The sequence below is a fragment of the Panthera pardus genome, unplaced genomic scaffold (assembly GCF_024362965.1).
Source record: "Panthera pardus isolate Hobbes unplaced genomic scaffold, ASM2436296v1 HiC_scaffold_11, whole genome shotgun sequence".
NCBI lineage: Eukaryota > Metazoa > Chordata > Mammalia > Carnivora > Felidae > Panthera > Panthera pardus.
The window spans coordinates 23,444,624-23,468,925 of NW_026526666.1; the positions used below are offsets into that span (position 1 = coordinate 23,444,624).

General features: G+C 37.3%; 1 protein-coding gene across 1 annotated transcript in view; it reads right to left on the reverse strand.

The window, feature by feature from the left end:
- Positions 1–23,436, reverse strand: part of LOC128775927 (translation initiation factor IF-2-like) — a 497,738-nt gene extending 474,302 nt beyond the window's left edge. Inside the window, exons 1-2 of the mRNA XM_053899155.1 lie at positions 23,398–23,436; positions 22,211–23,018 (exon numbers count right to left, since the gene is read on the reverse strand). Of these exons, the coding sequence (XP_053755130.1) occupies positions 22,211–23,018; positions 23,398–23,436 (847 nt within the window). The remainder of the gene's footprint in view (positions 1–22,210; positions 23,019–23,397) is intronic.
- Positions 23,437–24,302: the final 866 nt, after the last annotated feature.

Consider the following 24,302-nt stretch of genomic DNA (forward strand, 5'->3'; position numbering starts at 1 on the left):
AATGCCTGAAAGTCTGCTGTATATCCATAAAGCTATAAGGTTTTGGGTAGAAATGATTAACACCAGAAGAAGACTTTGTGATTTCTTTCTTATGACCATTTTTGTTTGCCAACTGATTTTTTTCTCATTTTCCTTTTTCTGACCTTTTTCCTTTTTGTACCATATGGCCTTCTTACTCATGTCCTGAGTAAAGTAATTCAACCAACATTTATTGGACACAGAGTGCACGTGGAGGGTAGAGATGATCAAGATCTGATCCCTGGCCCAAGGAGCTCACATTCAAATGGAATGTCACACAAGCAGCATCAAGCCATCTCAAAGCAACGAAAAACAGTAATAATGAAAATATGGCCGAGATGCTAAGAGAGCACAGAGGAAGAACAAGTGTATTTTCTGAGGGGCAGAGAAACACAAAGACACAGTGGAACAGCCCCTCAAAGTGAGTGGCATAGGAGCTGTAACTTGAAAGATGAGAAGAATTTTTCAAGGAGGATAAGGGACATGTGAGGTAAATTGTAGGATTCCAGTATATGCTAAGAACTGTATTTAATAATGATAAAATAATAATTTTAAGAACTAACATCTACCAAGCATTTGTTATGTGCTATGGAGTTTAGACCTTATATTTCAAAGAAAAGGAAATACCATTTTTCATACTCTTTAGAGTATTTCATATACCAAATCTTCAATTCCTGATTTTTTTTTATTTATGTGCTTTTGGCAAATTAATCCCTCTAATTGGCACCTCAGTACCATGATGTCCTCCAATAAAAATATACCACAAGGCTATGCATTTAGCAATTTTCAAAATGCACCTTTCAGTTCAATGCAAAAGAGAAAATAATAAATGATTAATTATTAACAAATATAAGTTGTAATAATTTAACAATACTACATTTTGGGAATCTAGTCTTTCTGTTGTATATAAGGTGTTTGATCTTAAAAATTGCAAATAAAATGCTAGCTATTGGAACCATTACCAATTTAACTTGCTCTTTCTCTGACACAGTGAAAGGGTATTATTTATCACACTAAGTATATATTATAATCTTCCGTTGATAGTAAAAGATCAAAGATTACCTTGCATCAAACAGAATTATGATGCCATAACATTTTATCTTGTTACAGCTGATATCAATCACTAGGTGACAGTGAGCTGCAGAGCAGATTTTTCAGTCAATATCACTGACATGCTCAAACATCTGAAATACAGCAACCAACTTCTATGTGCTTTGGTTGTGAAAGTAAAAAGGCAGCATAAACAAATAAGTGGCTGATTGTTAATATCATGCATGTTGCTAAATACCACTTGATTTCTGAGCACCTAGCTAGTACTTTTTCCTAGAACCTCATCAAGAAAGAAAAGTCTGTGTCAATAAACGAGAAGTGGGGCATTGTTTTAAATGGAGTTATAAGAATAGTAACATCTTCGGTCACAAGATTAGGGCAAAGACCCCCTCCTGGTGTAATACTCTGGAGACACATATATTCCCACTCTCATCAGAGAGCTGTACCAGGCCCTGACTAAAGTCACAAATCTCGCAAGCAAATCCTCTTTCTCAGGAAGGGTCACAGCCTCTTTCTTACATCTATTTTGAGTTATATCAGTGCTTGCCCAGTGGGTAATCTGGGCCAACTTTACCCCTCCTCAAGATTTTGTAACTGCAGAGGACTTTTCTTCCCTTCTCATTATGTTGATGGTTTTGTCTTTAAGAGAAAGATAGAGCAGGGCCCTGGAGTTTTTGCAATGTTCACTGTGCACTCAACATTATCAAAGACTTAAGCTGTAGAAAGGAAAATATTGTAGTTGTAAAATCTTTGTTCATCTTTATATGTAAATTTCACAGCCTGCTGATTCGTATTAAAAACTCAAGACTGTATTGATTCTTTTGTTATACCTGCTTCTTTCTTAATATTTCTTTAAGTGGAATGACAGAATTTTTTTAAAAAGCTTTATTATAAATCTAAAACATTAACATTCTAAGGCCTGACTGGATAAAGTATTTAGCATTTGGAAACTATTATATCATTTACCTTAAAAACAATAGTTCCCTACCCCATGAATCATAAAATCAATTGCTGAAAAATTTTTTTTACCTATGTCAAGATGGTCATACACTACATCATAGAGAAACCTTCCCAAACTTACACGCAGCAAAACCTTCCCAAACTTGCAAAATTATTGGATGGGGGCATTCATTTTTATGCAAACTATATGCATATTCATATAAAACAGTCTGAAAAATGTATCAGATATAATTAGCATGTTTATGAATCTATTTGCTCTGCTATTAAGTAACAAATTTGTAGTAACCATGGCAACTGTAACATCACAGGCACAAGTTCTATTTTTGTAATATGAGTACCTTTCTTAAAGCAACATTCATGTTCAGCCTCTACGTTTTTAAAATCTTAAAAGAAGAGCTTGTAAAACATTATTTCATTTTTCACCACATCAAGGGCACATTTTATATTTTTAGTTTATTTTAAATTATAATTGGTTTCTTCTTTGTTGTGGGGGTGTGTGTGTGTGTGTGTGTGTGTGTGTGTATGTTTGCCAAAAATAATATTTAAGTGTAAAGGGAAAAAACAGGAAATATTAGGGGCATGTTAAGTTAACACATATGGTTATAAGATTGTTACCTTTTAAAATTCCATTTCATTTGAAACATTAAAAACATATTCATTTTCCATTTTTTTTAAAGGAAAGTCGTATGTGGATTTCCCATTTGATTTTTATTTAAAATCTTCTTCAGTCTTAATCATGATGCTTTACCAAAATCTGAGTAGTAACATTTTCCTGCACAATCAATTTGGACGGGTATTTTGGCTATCGCTTAGGTTAAAAGAAATTAATTGAACTATTACTTGCTTTTATCATCTTAAGTGCCATCACTTGTAGACATGTCACCCTGAGCATTTTATGTAACCCTCCCAAATCTCACTTCCTTGTAAAATAGAAATAATAGTACCAACATTATAGGACTGTTGAGAAGGTAAAATCTAAAAATGCCAGTATAATGAACATACGTTCCTACCCTTTTAAAATTGCAATTCTACATTCAAGTGTATTTTGTTCTGAAAATCAAATCTAATGCTGAATTGAACAGTTTCCAATAATACAGTCCCTACAAATATCTTATTTCTGTACTTTCTCAAAAAGTGGCAGAGGTAAAAATGAATGTTTGAGGAATCTGGGTGATGAGATGGGATGAAGGAAGCAACTCTTAAAGAAAAAAAAAACCTGGTGTGGGTTGTTTGAGCCTCAAATCAGCTTCTCACTAAGCCTCATTTCCCTCAACTGTGAATGGGAAAAATAATATCTATTTCCTTGCATTTTTACATGTATTAATGCAATATAAAGCAAGCATCATACTCCATGACATACTATTTGTCATAAAAGTAGCTAACTTAAACCCCACTTCATTTTAAAATGGCAGACCTGAGGAAGTAAAGTGATAGTTCAAGGGAAACTAAGAGATTCAGACAATTTAGTCTCTTCGCCACACGCTTGAAAAGAGAAAAAAACTAGAAGGGACTTTCACTAACAAAGTCTAGGTGAGCTAGGACTTAGCTGGCTTTAAGAAGAATGGCTTTAAGCTGAGCTGAAAAGGTAAACTGTGGTCCAGATGGAAAGGCTTTAGTCATCCTGAGAAGGGGCTGAGTCAAACTAGAGGGAAGACAGTGAAACCAAACGCAAAAGGCAGGCAGGCCAGTGATAGCAAGCCTGGCCTGGCCAGGGAAAGGAGATCCCAGGAAAGGGACAGTAAGCCTACAAATCTGTAATTCTCTTCATTTACCTATATGTTCAACACTATTCTCATCATTCAATTCAAAAAGTTCAGCCCTATTCTAGCACTCCTCTTCCCCCCCCTTACTCTCCTTTACTTCCTTCAGGGTACTTATCATATTGGAACATGCTAGGTAATCTACTTATTTATCATACTTAGGTATTATCTGTCTCTACCAGCTTGGATGTAAATTCCAGAGACTTGTATTTTCTTCACTGCTATGTCTTTAATGCCTACCAGACACTAAGAAGATATTTGTTGAATGAATATTTAGCACACAGTAAACACACAATAAACATTATTTGTTATTACTGCTATACTTTTTCCTTTTATTCATTTTTTTTCTCATATTGTCTAAAATTAGAATCTCCCTAAAGCTACTGATAATGGGAATAATGAAAATCTGCCTTATCCTCTTTAGGAAAAAGAACATAATTTTTGTTAGATCAATTACTTAAAAGAAAAAGTAATCACAAACACTACCTTAATCTTCCAAAAGAAATATAATCTATGGCATACTGGCTACAAATTAATCAGTTATATTATTTGGTCAAACAAATTTAGCGGTTAAGCAATTATACCAAATATCTAAATTGATAATTTGCTAAAATGAGTCTCATATTAACCTATCTTTGTAGATTTCATATGCATATTTATCTCTTTAAGACATATTCTATATTCACAAAAATAATTTGAAAAGTCTATCTCTTCTGCTCTATAGTAACCCCAAGGCTGAGCTGCCACTCAAAAGTAGATACACATTTAACTGATTTGTTATCATTTAGAAATTTAGGGAGAAAATTAATGATGATGGTAAGTGTAAGTCTAGTCTTTCTCACCAAAGTAGTAGACATACATTCTCTCTAGTCAAAGTCAGCATTTGTCAAACTGACCCACCTTGTCTTATTTTCTGTGTGTATTTCAGAGGCACAGAAACGGCAGTAATTTGCCAAGCAATAATGTAGTTAGTGATGAACTAAACAGGACTTACAATCTTCCTAATGACAGAAGAAAGTACAGACTGACAGAAAGGGGAAAGGGGTATCACCCATATGTTATGAAGAACTGGAAAAGTGACTGTGTGGAAGGGCACGTCCCTAGCGGTTGGTGACACCATCTAGATCAGATTGCAAAGTCAGGAAAATGAGAGGACTATAAGCCAATCCAGCTGCATTTGAGTAGACTCCATATAGGAAATTTAGAAAGAAAATTTCTACTCTAGTTTCATATACTAAAGAGAACACGAAGATCTGGAGACTTATAGAGCTAGTCTCATTTCAGTTGTCTCAACAGAGGTGTACATTGGCTAGAAACTATGCATCATGATGTTTGAAAAGGATTCTGTTTAGTTATGCTGTATAGTCAATGCTCTAATAAGAATATTTCAAATGCATCATGTCTTCACTTAATGTTTATTCATTCCTTCTAGAGAAAATATGTTGTTAGGGCTAAATTAGAAGATAACAGTATACATTGTGAACAATTAGCAGTTTCAAAGATAATATTAACCAGTGAATAATACACGTGCAAAGGACTTTATAGACAGGTAGAAAAATTGTCTTTAATTCTTTCTCATGCTGTGGTAAAGGCTGTTCTCCAAAGTTTCTTCTACCCCAGTAGAATCGTAGCTACATCCAGGTATACTCTTTCTTATCCTCCCTTCTCCCTTGCCTTTAGATGTAGCTTCATGACTTTACCTCTCTAATGGAATGGAAGCAAAAGTTATTGCTATGCATAAGTTATACCACTTCCAAGCTTGGCCTAGGTTCTTCCCTCCACCATGGGTAAAAGTGACAGTGATTTCAGATATCAAGCATTTAAGATGGTATCATTGTCAACCTGGGTCTTCTAATTATATTTATTCACTCAAAAAATATGTACTGAGTGCTTCATATGTGCTAAGTACTACATGGTTCTAATACCTTATGAAAATAAATAATAATAATAATAATAAACTTTTCAAACCATACATTTAGATATTATATGTGTATAGATTTTTTGTAACAAACTATTGTACTATTAATAAACTAATGTATTATTAAACAGACACTTTAATGCTTACATCTTTTATGGTATTGCATATGGTATTATATGGTATATTATATATTATTATATGGCATATTATTATATGGTGTATTATCATACGGCATATTTATGGTATTGTGTGTGTGGTACTGTATTGAAAATGTATCGGCTTTCCTACCACCATCACACACACCTCTTAATTAACATTTACATCACACTAATAATATCCTTGACTGGTATTTTCTAATGAGAATTATATGACCACATCTTAACTGGAAAAAGTTGACAGCCTTCAAAAAAGTTAATAATAATAATAATAACAACAGTAATGATCAACTCCTTTTAAACAAAACACAAAACCTCTGAACTACCTTTACTTCTAAACTTTCTACTATAGGCTTAAAAGAATGGATGTGTTAGGGGGGAAATGCTATATAATTCATGACTCTATAAAACATTATATAACTAAAGTTGTATCTATTCCATGTACACTTATTACAATAACTTTGTCATTTGTTTAATCATCTCACATGTATTATCTACTCTGAAGCTGTCATTTTGTCCTGCACAAGTTATACAGTGGTGCACAGGACGGACGCAGACTCATAGAGCTGACAGGCTAGAGCGTTAGACAAACAGTAAAAATATAGCAGACAAATAAATATCTACTTGCAAGCTCAGAAAATGCAGACAGGGTGCTGCAATGAAAGATAATAATAAGTCAGAATCTACTTAAACAGAGTGGACAAGAAGGGCTCTGGAGGAAGTTACTGAACTAGCAGAGGTCTGAGGGATATGCAAGAGCCAACCATGCAAATATGGGAGGAAACCCCATGAAAGGAATTTACTTTGTGAAGACCCTCAAGTAAGAAGGAGTTAACTTGAAATGTTTGAAGAAATAAAGTACTATGTTACTAAAGTATAACAGCATATATGGTTATATATATAATAATAATTATTAACATATATATAATGTGTAATGACCATATACATCCCAACTCCAAAATGCTACATTTGCATGAAGAATGTAATTTTCTTTCTTTGTCTTTATGCTTACTGGATAGGCTAGATAACCATGAAGTTAAAAACAAAATAAACATAAAATTTCATTAATTTCTCATGCATTCTACACATTGTCTGGCTGGAGGGGGGTGGGGTGGGAGTGGGGAAAGCTGAGGGCCTTGTTCTTCTCCCTCACTGCAGGACCCAAATGGAACAGAAAAGTTTCCCAGGTAAGAAGTGTGGCTTGCACTCTGCAGTACATTGCTCTTAAAACTTCCATGGAAGACGCAAAGCATTTTTGCTCACATTTTTTTCCCTTTCTTTTCTTTCCTTTTCCTCTTTTCTGCCTCCATCTTCCTTCCTTCCTTCCTTCCCGCCTTTTTTAAGATTTTATTTTTAAGTACTCTCTATACCTAATATGGGACCCAAACTTAAAATGCCAAGATCAGGGGCACCTGGGTGGCTCAGTCTGTTGGGCATCTGACTTTGGCTCAGGTCAGGATCTTGTGGTTCATGGGTTCGAGCCCCACATTGGACTTTGTGCTAAAAGCTCAGAGCCTGGAGCTGCTTTGGATTCTGTGTCTCCCTCCTTTCTGTCCCTCCCCCACTCATGCTTACTCTCTCTCTCTCTCTCTCTCTCAAAACTAAACATTTAAAAAACTTTTTAATAAAAAGCAAACAAACAAAAAACCAAGATCAAGAGTTCCATGCTTCACCAACCAAGCCAGCCAGGCACCCCTTGCTCACATTTTCTTGACCAACAAAGATAACATGGTCACAACTAACTCCATCCATGTGACATGAAGGAGAACAGCATCGATAAGAATAAATAATGGGAGAGGGAAGAAGGGAGGATGGGAGACAAAAAGGGCAGGGGAGAGACTGATTATGATATTGTCATGGGAAAGCTCAAAATAAAACAAATACAAACATTTGGTTCAAAACAAAACACTAGGTTTTTCCTTTTAAGGGGAAATGCATAGCTTTGAAATGGGATGAATAAACACAAATCCAAACTCTTACATTATCAAAGTCTCTAAATAGTTGATATTTTAATTCCATTGCGAGTTAGCTAATTTTGTTTCATTTTAACTCTTTCTTCTTGAACTCTACAACTCCAGAACTAAAACACCAGCAAATAAAGGCTGTTATCACCTGGATAATATACTGCCTTTCTTATTTATTTTCAATCTATTTCCACTATGTTCTTTCGAGGGAAGACAATGTCATAATCCTTGTAACTAGTTTGTAGTAACTAATTATCCAAATATGTTAAACACATTGTTAATGTTGCACAAATATTTTGTAATATATACCTACCTTCATCACAGTTTTACTCTCTTCTTTCCATATTCCATTCCTTTGCTTTGGTCAGAATCCTTTGCTCTTGTCAGAACTGCTTAGGAATACGGAAGGATCACTGATTCTTTGGGAATGTTTGTGAAGTACACCCTTTATGTCTCAACCAGGATCTGCTGCATCAGGACCTGGCTGCTATGCTCTCCCAAGAGGTGAAGTCCAGCTTCCTTGACTGGGACTCATTTTCTGTGCCTCTTATCATTGCTTTTTTGCTCATCTCAACTCTTGATTTGACTACCTTTTTACTCAAACATCCCTTAATGTATATACAAATATGTGTGTGTGTATGTATGCCTGTATAATCCATATAATTATAATTACAATTCATTTAGTTAACATATTCTAAATGAATTTAGAATAGAATGAAATGCCTATTTTTTTTTTTTTTTTTGCTATGGTAGAAATGCCTTTTTCAAGGCATTTTTTGTTTAATTGAATTGTGACAACTTCTGTTTCTCCTAAAATGGAAATGCTGTTTTCTATTTTTCTGTATATGATTAAGTAATCTATTGTTTGTTACACAGAGAATAACATCCTACTACCCAGTTGCAACCACAGTAAATAAATTCATGTATACGGGCTTCTAGACAATTCTCCATGAATGTGTGTGTGTGTGTGTATGTGTGTGTGTGTGTGTATTTAATAAAGATAGTATTATACTATTCATACTGCAATGTTACTTTCTTTTATAATTTAAAAATATATCACATGTGTAATTCAGGGTATTGACATCAGTCAAGAGATCTGTGCTAAGTTTTGCTCTTTATCTCCTCTTCAAGAAAAAATTTCCAGTAATAACTACTGATGCATTCCAAAACCAAAAAAGGAACACATTTGTCACAGAGGTACAGAGGCACTCTGATTCTTGTAAGATAATGCAGCCATGTAAACCTTAATTTCCTCACACTATATCAAAATGACCATATACAGCAACAAAGAGAAGAAGTAAAACCAGTCAAAACTCAGGCCTACAGAATAATTAGGATACAAGGAACATGACATATTTCTAATTCTGTGTTAGCCAAACATGAACAACCAAATCTAACAGAGGCAGCTCCTGAGCCCACCTCAAGCACAGACTGTATAGATGACACCAGGGAAAGGGGCGTGAGCTTCTAGGAGTGGAACACAGATACAACCCCAGAAAGAGAGCGTACAACCTTGGAAATAGGAAATACAAAAACAAATCTGAGATCTAGTCCATCAGAGTACCAACCAGTGGGAAACCAAAAGGAAAGGCGTAAGGTGCCTAAGACCAGAAGCAGCACTCTAGGGCAAGCACCATTTCTGGAAAGAAAATGGTTAGAGGCTAGGGGGTGGTGGAAAATAAGGAAGCAAGGAATGCAAGTGAACAGTCTAAACAAACAAGAGAGTCACAAAATCGAAAGACATGATCATCCACCTCCCCAAGAGAAAAAAGAGATTAATTAAAGAAAATTAATGTCACCTTATCAAAAGAAGGAAGAACTCCTGAACCAGGAAATTCATAAGCCACCTAAATGTATCTCTGTCTGCAATAAAATTGATTTCTGGTCTAAGAAAATCAAACACATTTAAAACTTTTTAAAAAGGTAATGTCAAAAAACAATGTTCATACAAAACTACCATGCAAGGAAGATAGAAAATAAACATGAAAATATTTCAGTTAATATTCTTCTTAATGAAACTCCAATAAAACAGAAGGAAACTGTATCAAATAGCCTTAAACTAGAATTCATAGATTCTATTAAATTTAAATCGTAACTTATAAAATTTATCACAGATGAAAACATTATAAAGATATGAAGTGAGAACTGACAAACCCAGAAAGAAATGTATTTTTCAAAAGATAAAGGGTGCCTGGTAGCTCAGTCGGTAGTGATCCGATTCTTGATTCTGGCTCTGGTCATGATCTCACTGTTTGCGGTATCGAGCCCCACGTCTGGGTCCACACTGACAACATGGAGCCTGCTTGGGATTCTTTCTCTCTCTTTCTGCCTCTCCCTCTCTCATGCACACTCTCTCTCTCTCTCAAAATAAATAAACTTTAAAAAAATCATCTTAGAAATAAAGACTAATTAAAGATGCTTATGGTAGAACAGATTCAACAACAAAAAACAGATTATAAACAATATTGAAAAAATATGGGGCGCCGGGGTGGCTCAGTTGGTTGAGCGTCCAACTTTGGCTCGGGTCATGATCTCGTGGTTCTTGAGTTCAGGCCACGTGTTGGGCTCCATGCTGACAGTCAGAGCCTGGAGCCTGCTTTGGATTCTGTGTCTGTCTCTCTCTCTGCCCCTCCTCTGCTCATGTTCTGTCTCTCAAAAATAAATAAATGTTAAAAAAATGTTTTTTAAAAATATTGAAAAAACACATAGAGGTATGTCAATAAAAACAAAATAAAACATAAAGTAATCAGAGAAAACAGAATTAACATATAAAATAGATATAGAACTTCTAACATAGAAATAATAAGATCCCTGGGAGGGGGGGAAGGAGATGGAATATAAATATAAAATTGCAATCATGGGGCGCCTGGGTGGCTTGGTCGGTTAAGCGTCCGACTTTGGCTCAGGTCATGATCTCACGGTCCATGAGTTCGAGCGCCGTGTCAGGTTCTGTGCAGACAGCTCAGAGCCTGGAGCCTGTTTCAGATTCTGTGTCTGCCTCTCTCTCTGCCCCTCCCCTGTTCATGCTCTGTCTCTCTGTCTCAAAAATAAATAAACGTTAAAAAAAAATTAAAAAAATAAAATAAAATAAAAAATAAAATTGCAATCAAACAAAAAATACTGGAAATAAAAAAAGACCTGACTTCCATATGAAAAGGGCTCACTCTTTACCTGGGAAAACTGATGAAAACAAATTCTAATAAAACTAATTTTTTTTTATACTTTGTAAAGAAAAATACTCTGGATCTAGGTAGGACACACACACACACACACACACACACACACACACAGGCATTCTATCTTTATCAATCTAAACAGAAAAATAAACAGATAAGCAGATAAAGATAACTATTTACAAAATGTTAATAATTGATGAACCCAAGAGAAGGATATATGGATGTCCACTGAACTGTTTTTTCAAAATCTCCATAGGCCTAATTTTTTAAAAAGAAAAAAAAAAAAATCCCTAGTAACAAAAAAGAAAAACGCAATGAACATTTTTTTACACAAATAACTTCCTAATTTCCTACATAATATTACTTTAATGGTTGTATAAAATTATTTTTAAACACTATTGTGTTTTTTTAACCGATAACCCTTGTTTGGCATTTAGGATTTTTTTCAGTTGCTGCAAATCTTCAAATTTTGAACGGAGCTAAAGGTTTTTAATGAACCAAAATGAGACGAAAAGTGAAGGCTGGCAAAAAAGTAATGAGAATAACTTTTAAAACAATTCCAGAGAAGATAACCTAAAACACTGTTTTAATAATATCAATATGAATAAAATAAATATGATCACCTTGAAAGATGAAAAGATATTTGCTATATAAATTGCATAATTTATTTTTAAAAAATAAGTAAGAAAAAGAACAAAAAAGTTAGGAAAAAAGAAAAACCTACTACTTTATAGTCACACTAAGAACAGCAAAAAATAATAATAATAATAAAATAGTTGAGCTATGGATATATCTCCAAAGATATCACCACTTCCTCTGTTTCTTTTTGCTCTCTTTTTCCTTTTCTTTCATTTTGTCTTTTCTACACATAGAGTCCAATGTGGGTAGCTGACTGACTGATTGACCCAACACTTACTGAAAATCTACCGTGGAAATCAATGATTACAAAATATATGATCCCTTCACCATATAGCTTACATTTTTTAAGGAACAAGTATGCACCTACAAGGTATAACATGTAACAAAGGCATGTACCTAAGATCTATAATATAGGTAACGCAGGCATATGCATACCTACAAAATAGGTGAAGTGTGGCATATGACATAATAGTAGCAGAGAAAGTGCCATGCTATACAGAGAGAGTGATTGACTCAAATATTGCAGAGAATGTTCAAAAACTTTTAAGCTTTTACTTATTTATGTATTCATTTACTTATTTATTTTAAGTGTTTATTTATTTGTTTTTGAAAGGGAGAGAGCATGCACATGAGTAAGCAGGGGAAGGGGCAGAGAGAGAGAGAGAGAGAGAGAGAGAGAGAGAATCCCAAGTAGGCTCCACACTCAGCGCAGAGCCGGATGCAGGGCTCAATCCGTGAGACCATGACCTGAGCCAAAATCAAGAGCCGGATGGATGTTCAACCAGCTGAGACACCCATGTCCTCCAAATGGTCAAGAACAGTGACAGGAATACTTTCATAGATGAGGTAACGCTACAGGCATGTTTGGAGAGAAGGGCTTTCTCAGAGTATTATGGGAAAAAATCTTACAGTCAGAAAAAAACAAAATAAAATAAATGCTCAGAGGCCTTTGATAATTCTTGGGTGAATGCAACAGGACACAATGTATGGCAGCAATTATCCATGACCTCACTGAAAAAAATTTTCCCGAGCATCCAGTATGATGAGCCTTAACTGACATGCTCAGGATTTCAAAATTTGTCCTTAGAAAATATACAGCATTGAAGGCTTTGAAGCAGCATGTAATGGTAATATGATGGTTATGAAGGTGGTTACATGGAAGATAAGGACCTAGTCTCAGTTCAACATCAGATGTCATATCCTGCCTTGATTCTGTACACTTGATATGCCCAACTAGTATATCTTTCATACTTGTGGCAGCATAGTGACCGCGTTAAAAACTCATTCCTGATCAAAAGTCACAACTTTTCTTTTACTTAATACAATTATCCCTAACGGACACCCAAGTTTCTCCAGAGCAGTCAGATGGCGGGGACACTACAACAATGATAGAAGAATCAGCCCCAAGCTCTGTGACACTAAATATACAAATGAATGCTGAATAAAGGAATCAATTGTTTCCCAAATAGCCAGGTGTTGGTATAGTATAGATTAATCACAGAGATAAGTGGCTCTGTTACTCATTTTTTTTTTCTTCTGCATGTTTGGATATAAAATCAGTTCAGTTCAAAGGTTACTCCAGGCTTCTAAAACATTCTTGATAAGCCTGGCAAAAATACCCACTGCATCTCATACTTCTTTGTCCTTTTCACTCACAGGGATGAAGATAGTGCACTACATCAATAATCATGACTTTATTGGAAGTAAATGTGATTTTCTGGGTCTTCTGGAAAGTATTGTACATTTAGTCGCTGTGTTTACATGATTTCAATTTGAAACCAACCTTTGAATGAATATCCTCTGGCTGAATTGCTTTTAGTTTAGGCCTCATTTGATTTAGGCAGAAAAAGAAAAATCATGTACTAAAAGAGCCAAATTTCCTGCACACAAAAGTAGAGATGTTAACCTATTCCTCCTGAGAATTAAGTGCAAAGGTGAAACAATGGGTCAGGACTGTGACACCTGGGTTACAGCCTCAATTCTGTCACATTAATTCATTCATTCACTCATTCATTCAGTAAATACTAAGCTTCCTATGTGGCAAGCACCATCCTAGGTGTTGAAAAAGATGGCATTGACCTTGGGAAGAGAATATAACTTATTTAGATTCATCCTTCACAAACAAAGCTTCTATGTTTGACTCTCTGCAGTCACAAACTTAAAGTGAGTTGAGGAACTGAGTAAGAGAATGTGTGGAACAAGGATGAGAGTAAGGTAATGGTACTGAGGGGCTATGGTGTACTGGACAATTTATACTGCACCTAAAGGGTTCCATGTTTTATCTTTCAAAATAAAACATACTGGGGAAAAATCACATTGTGGACCCTATTTGGAGGGTCTCTGGTTTCCTACCTTTTCTAGTACTCACATCCCTTTCATACTTTAAAATGAATGAATGAATGAATGAATGAGTAAACAAATGCACAAATAACGCTATTTCTTTAGAGCTTGATTCCTATTCAGTTTTCTAGATGCCCCTAGTAAAGTTCAAATTTTGGCAGGAGTACCTTCTTCTGAAAGTCTGCTCTATAGGAGTGAAAAGCAAACTTGGGGAAGTATGAAAGTGGAAAGGAAAAGGCACACTCTTGACTCACTTTGCAGTTTTGGTAAAGGTTGACCCTTTCACTGCCACACTTAGCCCAAACCCAGAAGTACCTTTTTAGTCAAAATTCTAAGATGTATGTTTTAGATTTGGTGCTAAAGAAGATACATTTTATAGCCTGTAAATTACTAAGTACAAATTACTAAATACAGTGCCCAGTACATGGTAAGTGTTCAGTAAACAAGACCTGTGAGTAGTCACATAGCAATGTATGTAAGGGCCTTGCCTTGTAGGTTAGAACTTGCTTTGAGACCAGGTTCCACGTTTTACTAGATGGGTGACCCTGAACAAGGTGTCCAGTCTTCATAAGTCTCTGACCCCTCAGAACACATCCATGAAACGCAACAGGATGTGTCATGTACCCAGCACAGAACCTGGCACTTGGCAATAACTAAAGAAACAGTGGCCATTTTGTCAGCATTCATGAAGGCACTGCTCATTTTTTAAAAAGACTCACTTATCATTTTGGAAATTGAAAAAATGAGAGTGCATTACTAAACATATTATAAAAATTAGTCTAAGGAAGGAAGCCTTGTATCCATATCATTTGTAAAAATAATTACACTTGAATGGCTCTATGAAGAGTTATATCAATGTTTTATCTTTCATAAGCCTAGTGAAAACCAAATGGCACAAGGATCAATATGAAACTTAAAAAAAATTTTTTTTTTCAGACGGAAAATCTACGTCTATAGTCAGGCACATTTTACACATCAGTGGAAGTTCCAATCAATATTTCTGAAACTTGTTGGCTGGCACAGATTTTCTTTGTAGTTGGACTATTGTATCCAGTTAAATTGTGAAATGTTTAAACAAGGGGACAGAAGGTGTGCTCCTATAAAAGCAGATAACATTTAAAAACTTTGTCACTAGCCAAAGTCCTTAATCTTTGGTCTTATCTGAATCTAGGGAAATTAATTTGGTTATTTTAAGTCCTATTTGAGTGTACTCAGCATTCACATTCTATTCATTTCCTTGAAATCAAGAAAGAATATTTTATATTTATGTGTGTGAAGGCTTATTTTAATCAACAAATAAGCATCGTAGCATCAATACTTTCATAAATACCATTTAAAACATAAATTCTGAATTTGCACATTGTTCTTTCATTATTTACTTCTGTATTTTAGAGCTTGGTTAATACAAAGCAAGACGGTAGCTGAAGATTTTTATGATGACACTAAGGAGCCACTCATCCTCTCCACTCATATCCACACCAATCATTTCTGGGCCTCAAAGCAGCTTCTTAGACGAGTAGCATCTCTTCAACATACTATTTACCTGAACCTTAAAACTAAACACTGACAGTAAAAATAATCCCTCAAGTTTAAAAACGAAAAATCTTGGAAGTGCCATAATGCTAAGGGAAGATCTCATCTCACCCTGGAATTTGCTTCACTTTATTCAGAGATGCCTCTTCTCAAAGTGGAATTCGTTTCTCCTTTGGCAATATTCTAAGCAAATTACTTTTTTTCAATTATATCAACCATAAATAAACAGAAATAAAAGAGATTAATGAGCACCAGTACAACTGAGTGACAGTCGTTAACTACAATTTTCCTTTATTGAAAAACCTCTCTCTGACTTTTGTTCCATTAAGACTATATCCTAATTATCTCAGTTTCATCCTGCCATTAATAACCTTATTTTCTTGGAAATAGGACTGATGGATGAGTTTTAAATCGTACTTTCACAAGTAAGGCAGAGTACAATCAAGAAAGGGGTTCCCCTGTATAGTTTGTGGAATACATGTGGAATGGTCACATTTCCTAAATGGTCTTGCAAATCAGACTTCAGCCAAATGTAGTACTCCATTATAAAGGACAGGAGAAAAAATTGAATGTTGGAGTTCAAATTCATATAATAATTAGAAGGGACATTTATTTCAAAATGTGGAGAACTTGACAGTAAGAAAATGACAGAAATTCAGCTCCACAGTGAATTATAAATGTCAAATTACTGGTATGCATGTAAAAAAGTATGTAGCTATTAGAAACCAGACTCTGCATTCATGTGCAGTGTTTCTGCCTTTATCATCTTCTTATATTCCTCTAAGGTGTTCTGTCATTCACTGTCAAATTTCCAGTGTAAGATTATAAGACATATGTCAGATCAGTGTCCAAAGCTTTCCAGGTTCTGGACACACCAATGCAGCCCCGTATTTTACACAATATTAAGGATATTAAATGGGAAAAGCTGCTCAGTTATTAGAAGTCAGTTGCAGAGGGTACTCTAGCATGTGATATCATCTACTCTGAGGAATGCAAAGTGCAGGGGAGGGGGAAGCAGTGTGAGTCTATATTGTGTGTGGACTCATGATGCTGTCAGAGTGTCAGCAGGATGAACAATGAAAAGGATGTTAACTAAATTTTGATGTGCAAGAACATGTGTTTAATTTGCAAGATGCTTTGTTTAATTAAAAGGTAAATACCATTTACAATTCCTCTCGCAGACAAATTTAGAGCAGCAACAACACCTACAGAGTGTTCAAATTGCCGGCAGAATTTCTTGGATGCATTTGATCAATTAAAAGGGTACACATTTGTGGAAAAATAATTATTTTTCCATTTGTTTTCAAATAGAAATGGCTTTATTTTCTATAAACAGATTATTCCTAGAGTTTAATGCCTAGCTAAGTATGGATTTTGAAAACTATATTATTATGTACCTAGTACAGAGAAAATAAACCTAAGGGCTAAAAGTTCCTCTTGCCAAACAACCTCCACTTCCAATGAGTTTTTTTTTTCCCTTCCTCCCTTTCTTCCTCTCTTCATTTCCCTTCCTTCCTTCCTACTTTCCTTCCTTCTTTCTTTTTGTCTTTCTGGTTTTCCTTCTACAGACAGTAGGCTCTAAAAGCTGTATGGTTCTCAAAGACCTTTTTACCTCTTCAGAAAGATAACCTTCATCAAGTCACTTGGGACCTCCAACATAATTGTTCCATAAGCTCCCTTGGATCTTAAAGCAGACCAAAAAGATCTCAGGCCTCATGTTTTCCTTTATTTAATTAAGACTTGCTATTTTTTTCAATGATCATGGAGGGGAATATGCTACTGCTTCTTTAGCTGGCCTGTGATCAGAAAAAAAATCGAAGGAGATTCAGATTTCCTTACTTATAACTTCTAATCTCAGTAATACAAGTAGTAGAAATAACAACCCAACAATTGTTCTACAATGCAACACTTTGTGTGGTTGTACTTTGGTTTCAGTTACTCTTGGAGGCAGGAAATAGATCAATCAGTGATTCTCCTGAGGAACCAAACTAATCACATCTTTAATTGATACTGTTAAAAAACAAAGTAAATTTGAAGATCTATTTGGCTTCACTCAACAATTCTGGAACCCGTCCAAATCCTATCTAGCAAGTAGAAAGGGAGCCATACAAAATGGTCTTTTATAGACCAAAGGAGACGGGAAAAAAAAAAATCTAGTAAAGAGTGTATTGTTTAAAGCAAGGTAACCTTCGTATGAGGGAGGTGAGGGCTCCGTCAGGCTGAAATTGCAATTAGGATAGGTATTAAGTCTTGGTTTGCTGACTTGGGACTTAATCCGAGTGACTCCACTGTGGGCCCGTTGTCTCTTTTTTAACAATACCAATGCATGACAGACAGGCAACATGGAAGAGAAATTCTGCAAGAGTTCCTCAACAGTTCACAATACAGTGAATTAGATTTTTGAGGCCCCAACTATGAAACAGTTGTTCAATAATTCACATCAGCCAGTCTGGCCTATCGTGTGACTAACATATAGAAGACCAAATGTGAAACAGCCAACTATTGCATTAAGTTAGTAACTACTATACTACACTACTATACTATCTTATTAACTATATTGTAACTAATACATTATATTTATTGTTTTATTGGAACTCAGAACAAAATGCAAACTAAATTGACAGGAAAGAGCACAGAAGAAATTTGTGGGTAAATATACTTTTTCTCCTTTCATTATCAGACAAAATTCTCCTCTCCCTGCCCTGTTCCCCACCTCTTAATTAACTAAAAATTCCATTCTCAATACCTGCCAAAAGGGAAATTCATTTCATTCCTAAGTCAACTATAGTACAACCTTGAAAAAGAAAAAAAAAAAATTGCCCCTCACTAGTGGTAAATGTGAATATAAGACAACCAGTCATTTGTTCAAACTTTGACAAGCCAAAATTCAGGTAGGGGAGGCAGCAAGGGAGGGAATTTAGGCAGTTTCTGTACCTTAATCATTTGTTTAAGTTTTTCATTTCAATGTCCAGTATATGTTTTTTGTTTGTAATGCCAGGACAATCTAATCTGTTTGAAAATGTGTCATTTTTAAAAACATCTTGTTGGATAACTTCCTCTTTGATCTCTTTATTATTTCTTTATCCCAGCTCCTGCTTGAATCTATGCATTCTCATAGGTATTTAATCCCAAATCACAGAAAGACTCTGGGACAGAGTTATCCTTGATCCATGAATGGATCACCTGCAAGGGCCCTGCTTACCTGGCTAAGATTTCCTATGTTCATATACTAATTTCCCATCAACGATTTCACTACCTGGCATTAAGGTTTTCCCCGAATTATTTTAACAGGAAACGTGGAAGAATACTAGCAGGTTTTCATCTGCCTTATAAAGTACAGTACGTTAAAGGTATTTTTTAAGAAAAATGTCTTCATAAAATGTCTTTATTACCATTTTAAGACCAGCCTTTGATTTTGTGCTACCACTAGATTGCAAGTTTCAAAAACTTAAGGGCTTTTTTTTGGATTGTTTTCCTTTTCCCTTTATTGAATTCCTAATGCCTAGGACAGTTGCCAAGTTCATGGCAATAACTAGTTGTCAAATGAGTGACTGAATCTCTGACAATCAAATAAAGGAACATGATGCTGTAGGAATGTATTGGTCTTAGAGCTTAAATACAGAAAGTCTGGGTTCCAGTTCTCACTCTCCCCCTAACTAGATGGGTGACCTTGAGAATTCTGTATTACTTCTCGAGACGTCAATTTATCCATCAGTAAAATAAAAGGCTTAGACTAGGTAATTTCAAAAAAAGCTCTTCAAGTCTAAAAATCTGTGAAAGTACAAATTCACACAGACAAGCAAGCTTCATTATATAACATAATAGTTCCAAATAGTTCCAAACTGATACGAAGAGTTTTAATGAGAGAGGGGAGAGAGAAAATTCCCAACTTGACATTAACAATCATATTCAACTAAATTAAACCTTTGGAAAAATCACAGATCCCCAACATGACAGGAGGCCATGTGGCCAAATAATTTGCACACAAATGACTGAATAGCTGAGGCACATGGGCTGTAGTCCAAGCAGTGACTTAAGGCAGTTCATCTGGCTTTTTCTGATACTTCCAGCCCAAGTGAAAATGGAGGAACCTTAAGACCGTTTTATGAAGCATATTCTGTACCTGAGCTAACTTTACAACACAGAGTAAATTAATTCTACACAGTACACTTCAGTGCACTGCAAGTGGTTAAAATGTGGGTGCCAGTCAAAAACCTCTTGCCAATTAATATCGAATAATTTTTTGCCCCTTAAAGTGGTCACTCCAGAGATTTGTTTTCACATTTTTACTGTAACCATTCACGGGGGAAAGAAGAAATACTTGAATGGAGATGAAAAGCACCAAAACCTTATGAGTGGTAAAGTCTTTCATGAACAAAAGCTACCAGAAATGTAATGTGGAATGACTTTCCTAAGGTAGGATAGGATAGGTCTTGGGGGTGGAGATCACTAAAATTGTACTGAGACAGGCCTTTCAGATATCTTTTCAACTGCTTTAACTGCTTTTCAAGTAAAGCTGATGTAGTTATTTTAGTCTTTTGCCATTTTTATGTCATTTAATTCACCACTGAGAAAAGCACTATTTCTACATTTGCATCCTTTCAGTATAAAAAGGTATTCACAATTAACGTGAAAGAAAGCTTCCTCACTGAGAAATATGAGCTCTGAGCTGTTAATGATTTACTGTTTAGCATTTCAGGAAAACACACACACACACACACACAAAACAAAACAAAAAAACCAAGAATCTTTCTGTTTGGTCAGGGTAGTTAAGAAGAATGAATACAGGCGCTTGAATCAGAAAAATCTGGTTTTAAGGCCTGGCTATGCACCTCACTCTGGTAGCTCAGCCAATTCATTTTCTCAGTTTTCTCATCTGTGAAACGGGGATAAGGAAGGCTTTTTTTTTTTTTTTTTTTTTTTTGTAACAAACACTTCCCTTTTATCAAATGTTCTCTTTTCAGAAAAGATTGTCTTGGGGCACCTGGGTGGCGCAGTCGGTTAAGCGACCGACTTCAGCCAGGTCACGATCTCACGATCTCGCGGTCTGTGAGTTCGAGCCCCGCGTCAGGCTCTGGGCTGATGGCTCGGAGCCTGGAGCCTGTTTCCGATTCTGTGTCTCCCTCTCTCTCTGCCCCTCCCCCGTTCATGCTCTGTCTCTCTCTGTCCCAAAAATAAATAAAAAACGTTAAAAAAAAAAATTAAAAAAAAAAAAAAAAGAAAAGATTGTCTTTTCTTTTTGCCATGGAAGACTAAAACTCAGACCTAAAATATTAGCTTACTACCAGCCTGAATTCAATACAAAAGGATGATTTCTCAAGATAACTCTTCTACTGCCTGCTTTCAGATCCTTGCTCTGCTGGTTACCACCTGTTGTCACCTTGGTCAAGTAAATAAACCTTCTAAGGCTTCCTTTCCTGTCCTGTAAAATGAGAAACTACATTAGTACATTATCCATAGGACTGCAGTGAGAATTAAATGAGATAATAAAGGTGAAGGCTGCAGCCTAGCACCTGGCAGTGAGTAAACAGTACATGTTACTTTTTATTATTATAGTTTGTTACTGTTATCTTCAGAAGAGTTCTAACTCTCTTTGACCTGCTCAGATCTCCTGGATTGGTGGATATACAAAGATATCAGAGCTCACTCCTTATCAGCCTTATTCCCTTCCTTTCAAGAATTAGCAGGTCAAATATTGTCATCCATCTGAAAATACGGAATAAGAAAACAGACATCATTTTAAAAGACTCTCCTAGACCTTACCTACTATAATCCCAGGGACAGTCAAAATCCTTTAGTTTCCTTCTGTGGAATGAGTGTGTTAAGAAAATAGAAGCAAATAGTAGTGATCCTTTACTGGACCTACAGTTATTATGCACCTGAAATTACAAAAAAATTTCTTTTAGCTATGCTTCTTCTCCAAAGACCGTAAACATCCAGAGGCAAACAGACATTACTGAAAGTCACAATAATATGATATTATGCCCATCTCTAACTCAAGGTTGCCTGAATAGAAAGAAACATTGTGATTTCTAATAACCTTTACCTAAGCACAGAAAAACCTGCCACTCAAGCATATAGCCTATTTCAAGGTTAAACTAATTTCAAAAAGCCATACAGAACTAACTCATAAATTGTCTAGATAAATGAAACAATCTCTTCCCCAGTTCTCTGGTGAAGAACGGGAGTAGGACACAGGAAACCCCCCAGAAATGGCTGTATCTCTGTCTTCCTTCTCAGTAAGAGGATGAAAACTTTTCTGGCCAGGCTAAAACTTGAGACTGAAAGTAGGACTCATATCCAGGTATGGGAGGGAGGATTAGACTAAGGGGCATTTTTCTTCCTCTCCCCTTTGCAATCCACAGTTAGTGCTGTTGCAAACAACCTGAAATATTAGTAAACATTTCCTCCAACAACTAATGAAATGCTTCCAGAAACATGCACATCAGTAGCCCTCTTCCGGACTGGTTAAGTGTGGATTTGCTTCAGTGGTGTGTGTGTGAGTGTGTGGGTGAGAGCGAGTGTGTGTATGTTTGATCCTCATGCTTGCAAAACGTGCTTTCAAAAGCAGCCATGATTTCTTTTTTTTTTGGGGGGGGGGGGTGATCCCTTTGTCTCCCCCAGACCTCAGCCCAGAGGACCAGAGGACCAGAGGAGGGTCAGTGAGGGGCGTGGGAAAGGCTGGACTCACACTTACCTTTGAGGAGTCGACAGGTGAGAGTGGCTTTTGGCGCTTTGTTTTGTTTTGTTTTCTGTGTCTCTGGACACGCCCCAGCGCCGGGGGCGTGGGAGGGTCGAGGTGGGTCAGGGCGGGGCCGCGGCCGCCGGGTGGAGGAAACCCGGAGCAGGGTCGCCGCGCCTGCCGCGTCTGGCCAGCAGGGGGCTCCTTCGCTCTGCCTAAAACCGCGCTTCTGCCGGCTTGGCGGGCTCAGCCCGCGGGGCCCGCGACCTGGGGAGGGCGGTGAATCTGGAGGGGAGGAAGGCGAGGGCTCGAGAGAGACCAACAGGGGTGAGCCACACAGTGGGTTTCTCCGAAAGCTCGCGGAGCCTTCCTGGAGCTGCTTAGTACTTGACAAATCCTGGAGGAGTCGAGCGTTTTCAGGAACGGGGTCCGAGCCACCGCCTTGCTCTGGCTCCCGAGTCCCGCGGCGCGGCTCCGGCTTCGGCCCAGGTCGCCTGTGGCCCCGGGCAGCCTTCCTCGCGAGGGTGTTAGGGGGTGAGCCGAGGTCGCCGATGGACCCGAGAGAGAGTGCGGCGGGGGATGCGAGGAGGGCGGCGACTCTCCTCACCCTCGCTTTCGCCCTCGCCCCCGCGCCGACCGCACCTAGCGCTTTGGGGGTTGCAAAGCGCAGGCCGTCTTGGCCCAGAGAGGCAACGGTTTCTCTACCGTGGTCCTGAACCACACCTTCGGTCTGAGGTCCAGGGTGGAGGTTGAGTTTTCGCTCCCTTGCTCTCCCTCGGGAGGCCCGGTCCGAGCCAGCGCGGGCGAGAGGCAGATGCTGAAACTAGATTCGAGGTGGCTAAAGGGAGCCCTGGCTCCGCTTCTGGGGCATCCGAGGAAAGTGAGCCGGGCCGGGGCCCCGGGCCGCTGCCCTTTCTCCGTGATGGCGCACCGGGCCTGGAGACTTGCGCGCTTCCCCTCACCAAACGAGAGTTTAGCCCCGAGGCCCGCCCGCGAGAACTGGCCTCCGGCGGGCTTCGGGACCCTCTCTCAAAATAACGCGAGCGCTGGGACCTGCCTTTAGCTGGCCTCGGTCTGGATCAGGAAGATACTCTATCTTTGCAAGGGGTCTGTCTCTCAGATCTAAGTTGTTTTGATCTGCAGTAGTGGTGATGGCCTTCAATTTGTATAAAGTTACTGTCTCTCCCCAAATCCCCCCACACCCACACACCACACTCCACCACCGCCCCCACCACTCCCATTCTATTTGCATTTGAAAACCTCTGGAAACAGACGCTTTCAGGATGAACCTGCACCCTCACACACACACACACACACACACACACACACACACACACACACAAGCAAGCGCGTGCCCGCCGAATGGAAACTGAGTTGAGTCATAGGATGCATATGAATAAGATTGCCTGGTCTTTCGCTTCTGAGGACAAAAATGTCTAATAACCCAGGATTCCAGCAATAACAGAACATTACAAGGTACCTCGAAGCCTGTTCGGATCCTTCAGAAGCAATCAGAACAATTGTGGTGATAGTAAGAGGAAGAGAATTGTATTTTTCAGGGCACTTGCGGGCAATCTGCTGTTTAGTATATGGAGTGAACTAAAAAGTAAAAATAAATTTAAAAAATTTGCCCTTGATTCAGACCTACAGGTCAAATAACACCATCTCTCTTTTCTGGACGCTAATTAAAAGCAATTCTGTCAATAAGCATTTGATAAGTATTTGAATCAAAAGAGATGAAATTTTCTGGCTCAATAGCAATGTTCTTCTATATGTATAATCATATGTAATCATATCATATATATATAATATATAATTTTGAAAGGGAGGTGAACTTTATTTCCTTTAAGAATGTACACTCGAAGACACTAGAAATGTCAGCTGCAGGCAACCAGTCGCTACTCTAGCTACAACAAGTTGTGCAATTAATAGTCCAGCAGCCTAGTCCAAAGCTTCTCTTTGCTTGGATCAAGAGTGTTAATGAACTGTAGAGGCAAAGATCTTAATTTGTGGATGTAGTGTCCTTTTGAAATTTAACAAGTTTTAAAAATGTAATAAAACAAAGATAGGCAATCAGGTTTTCGGTTTTTTGATTGGTTGCTCTGTT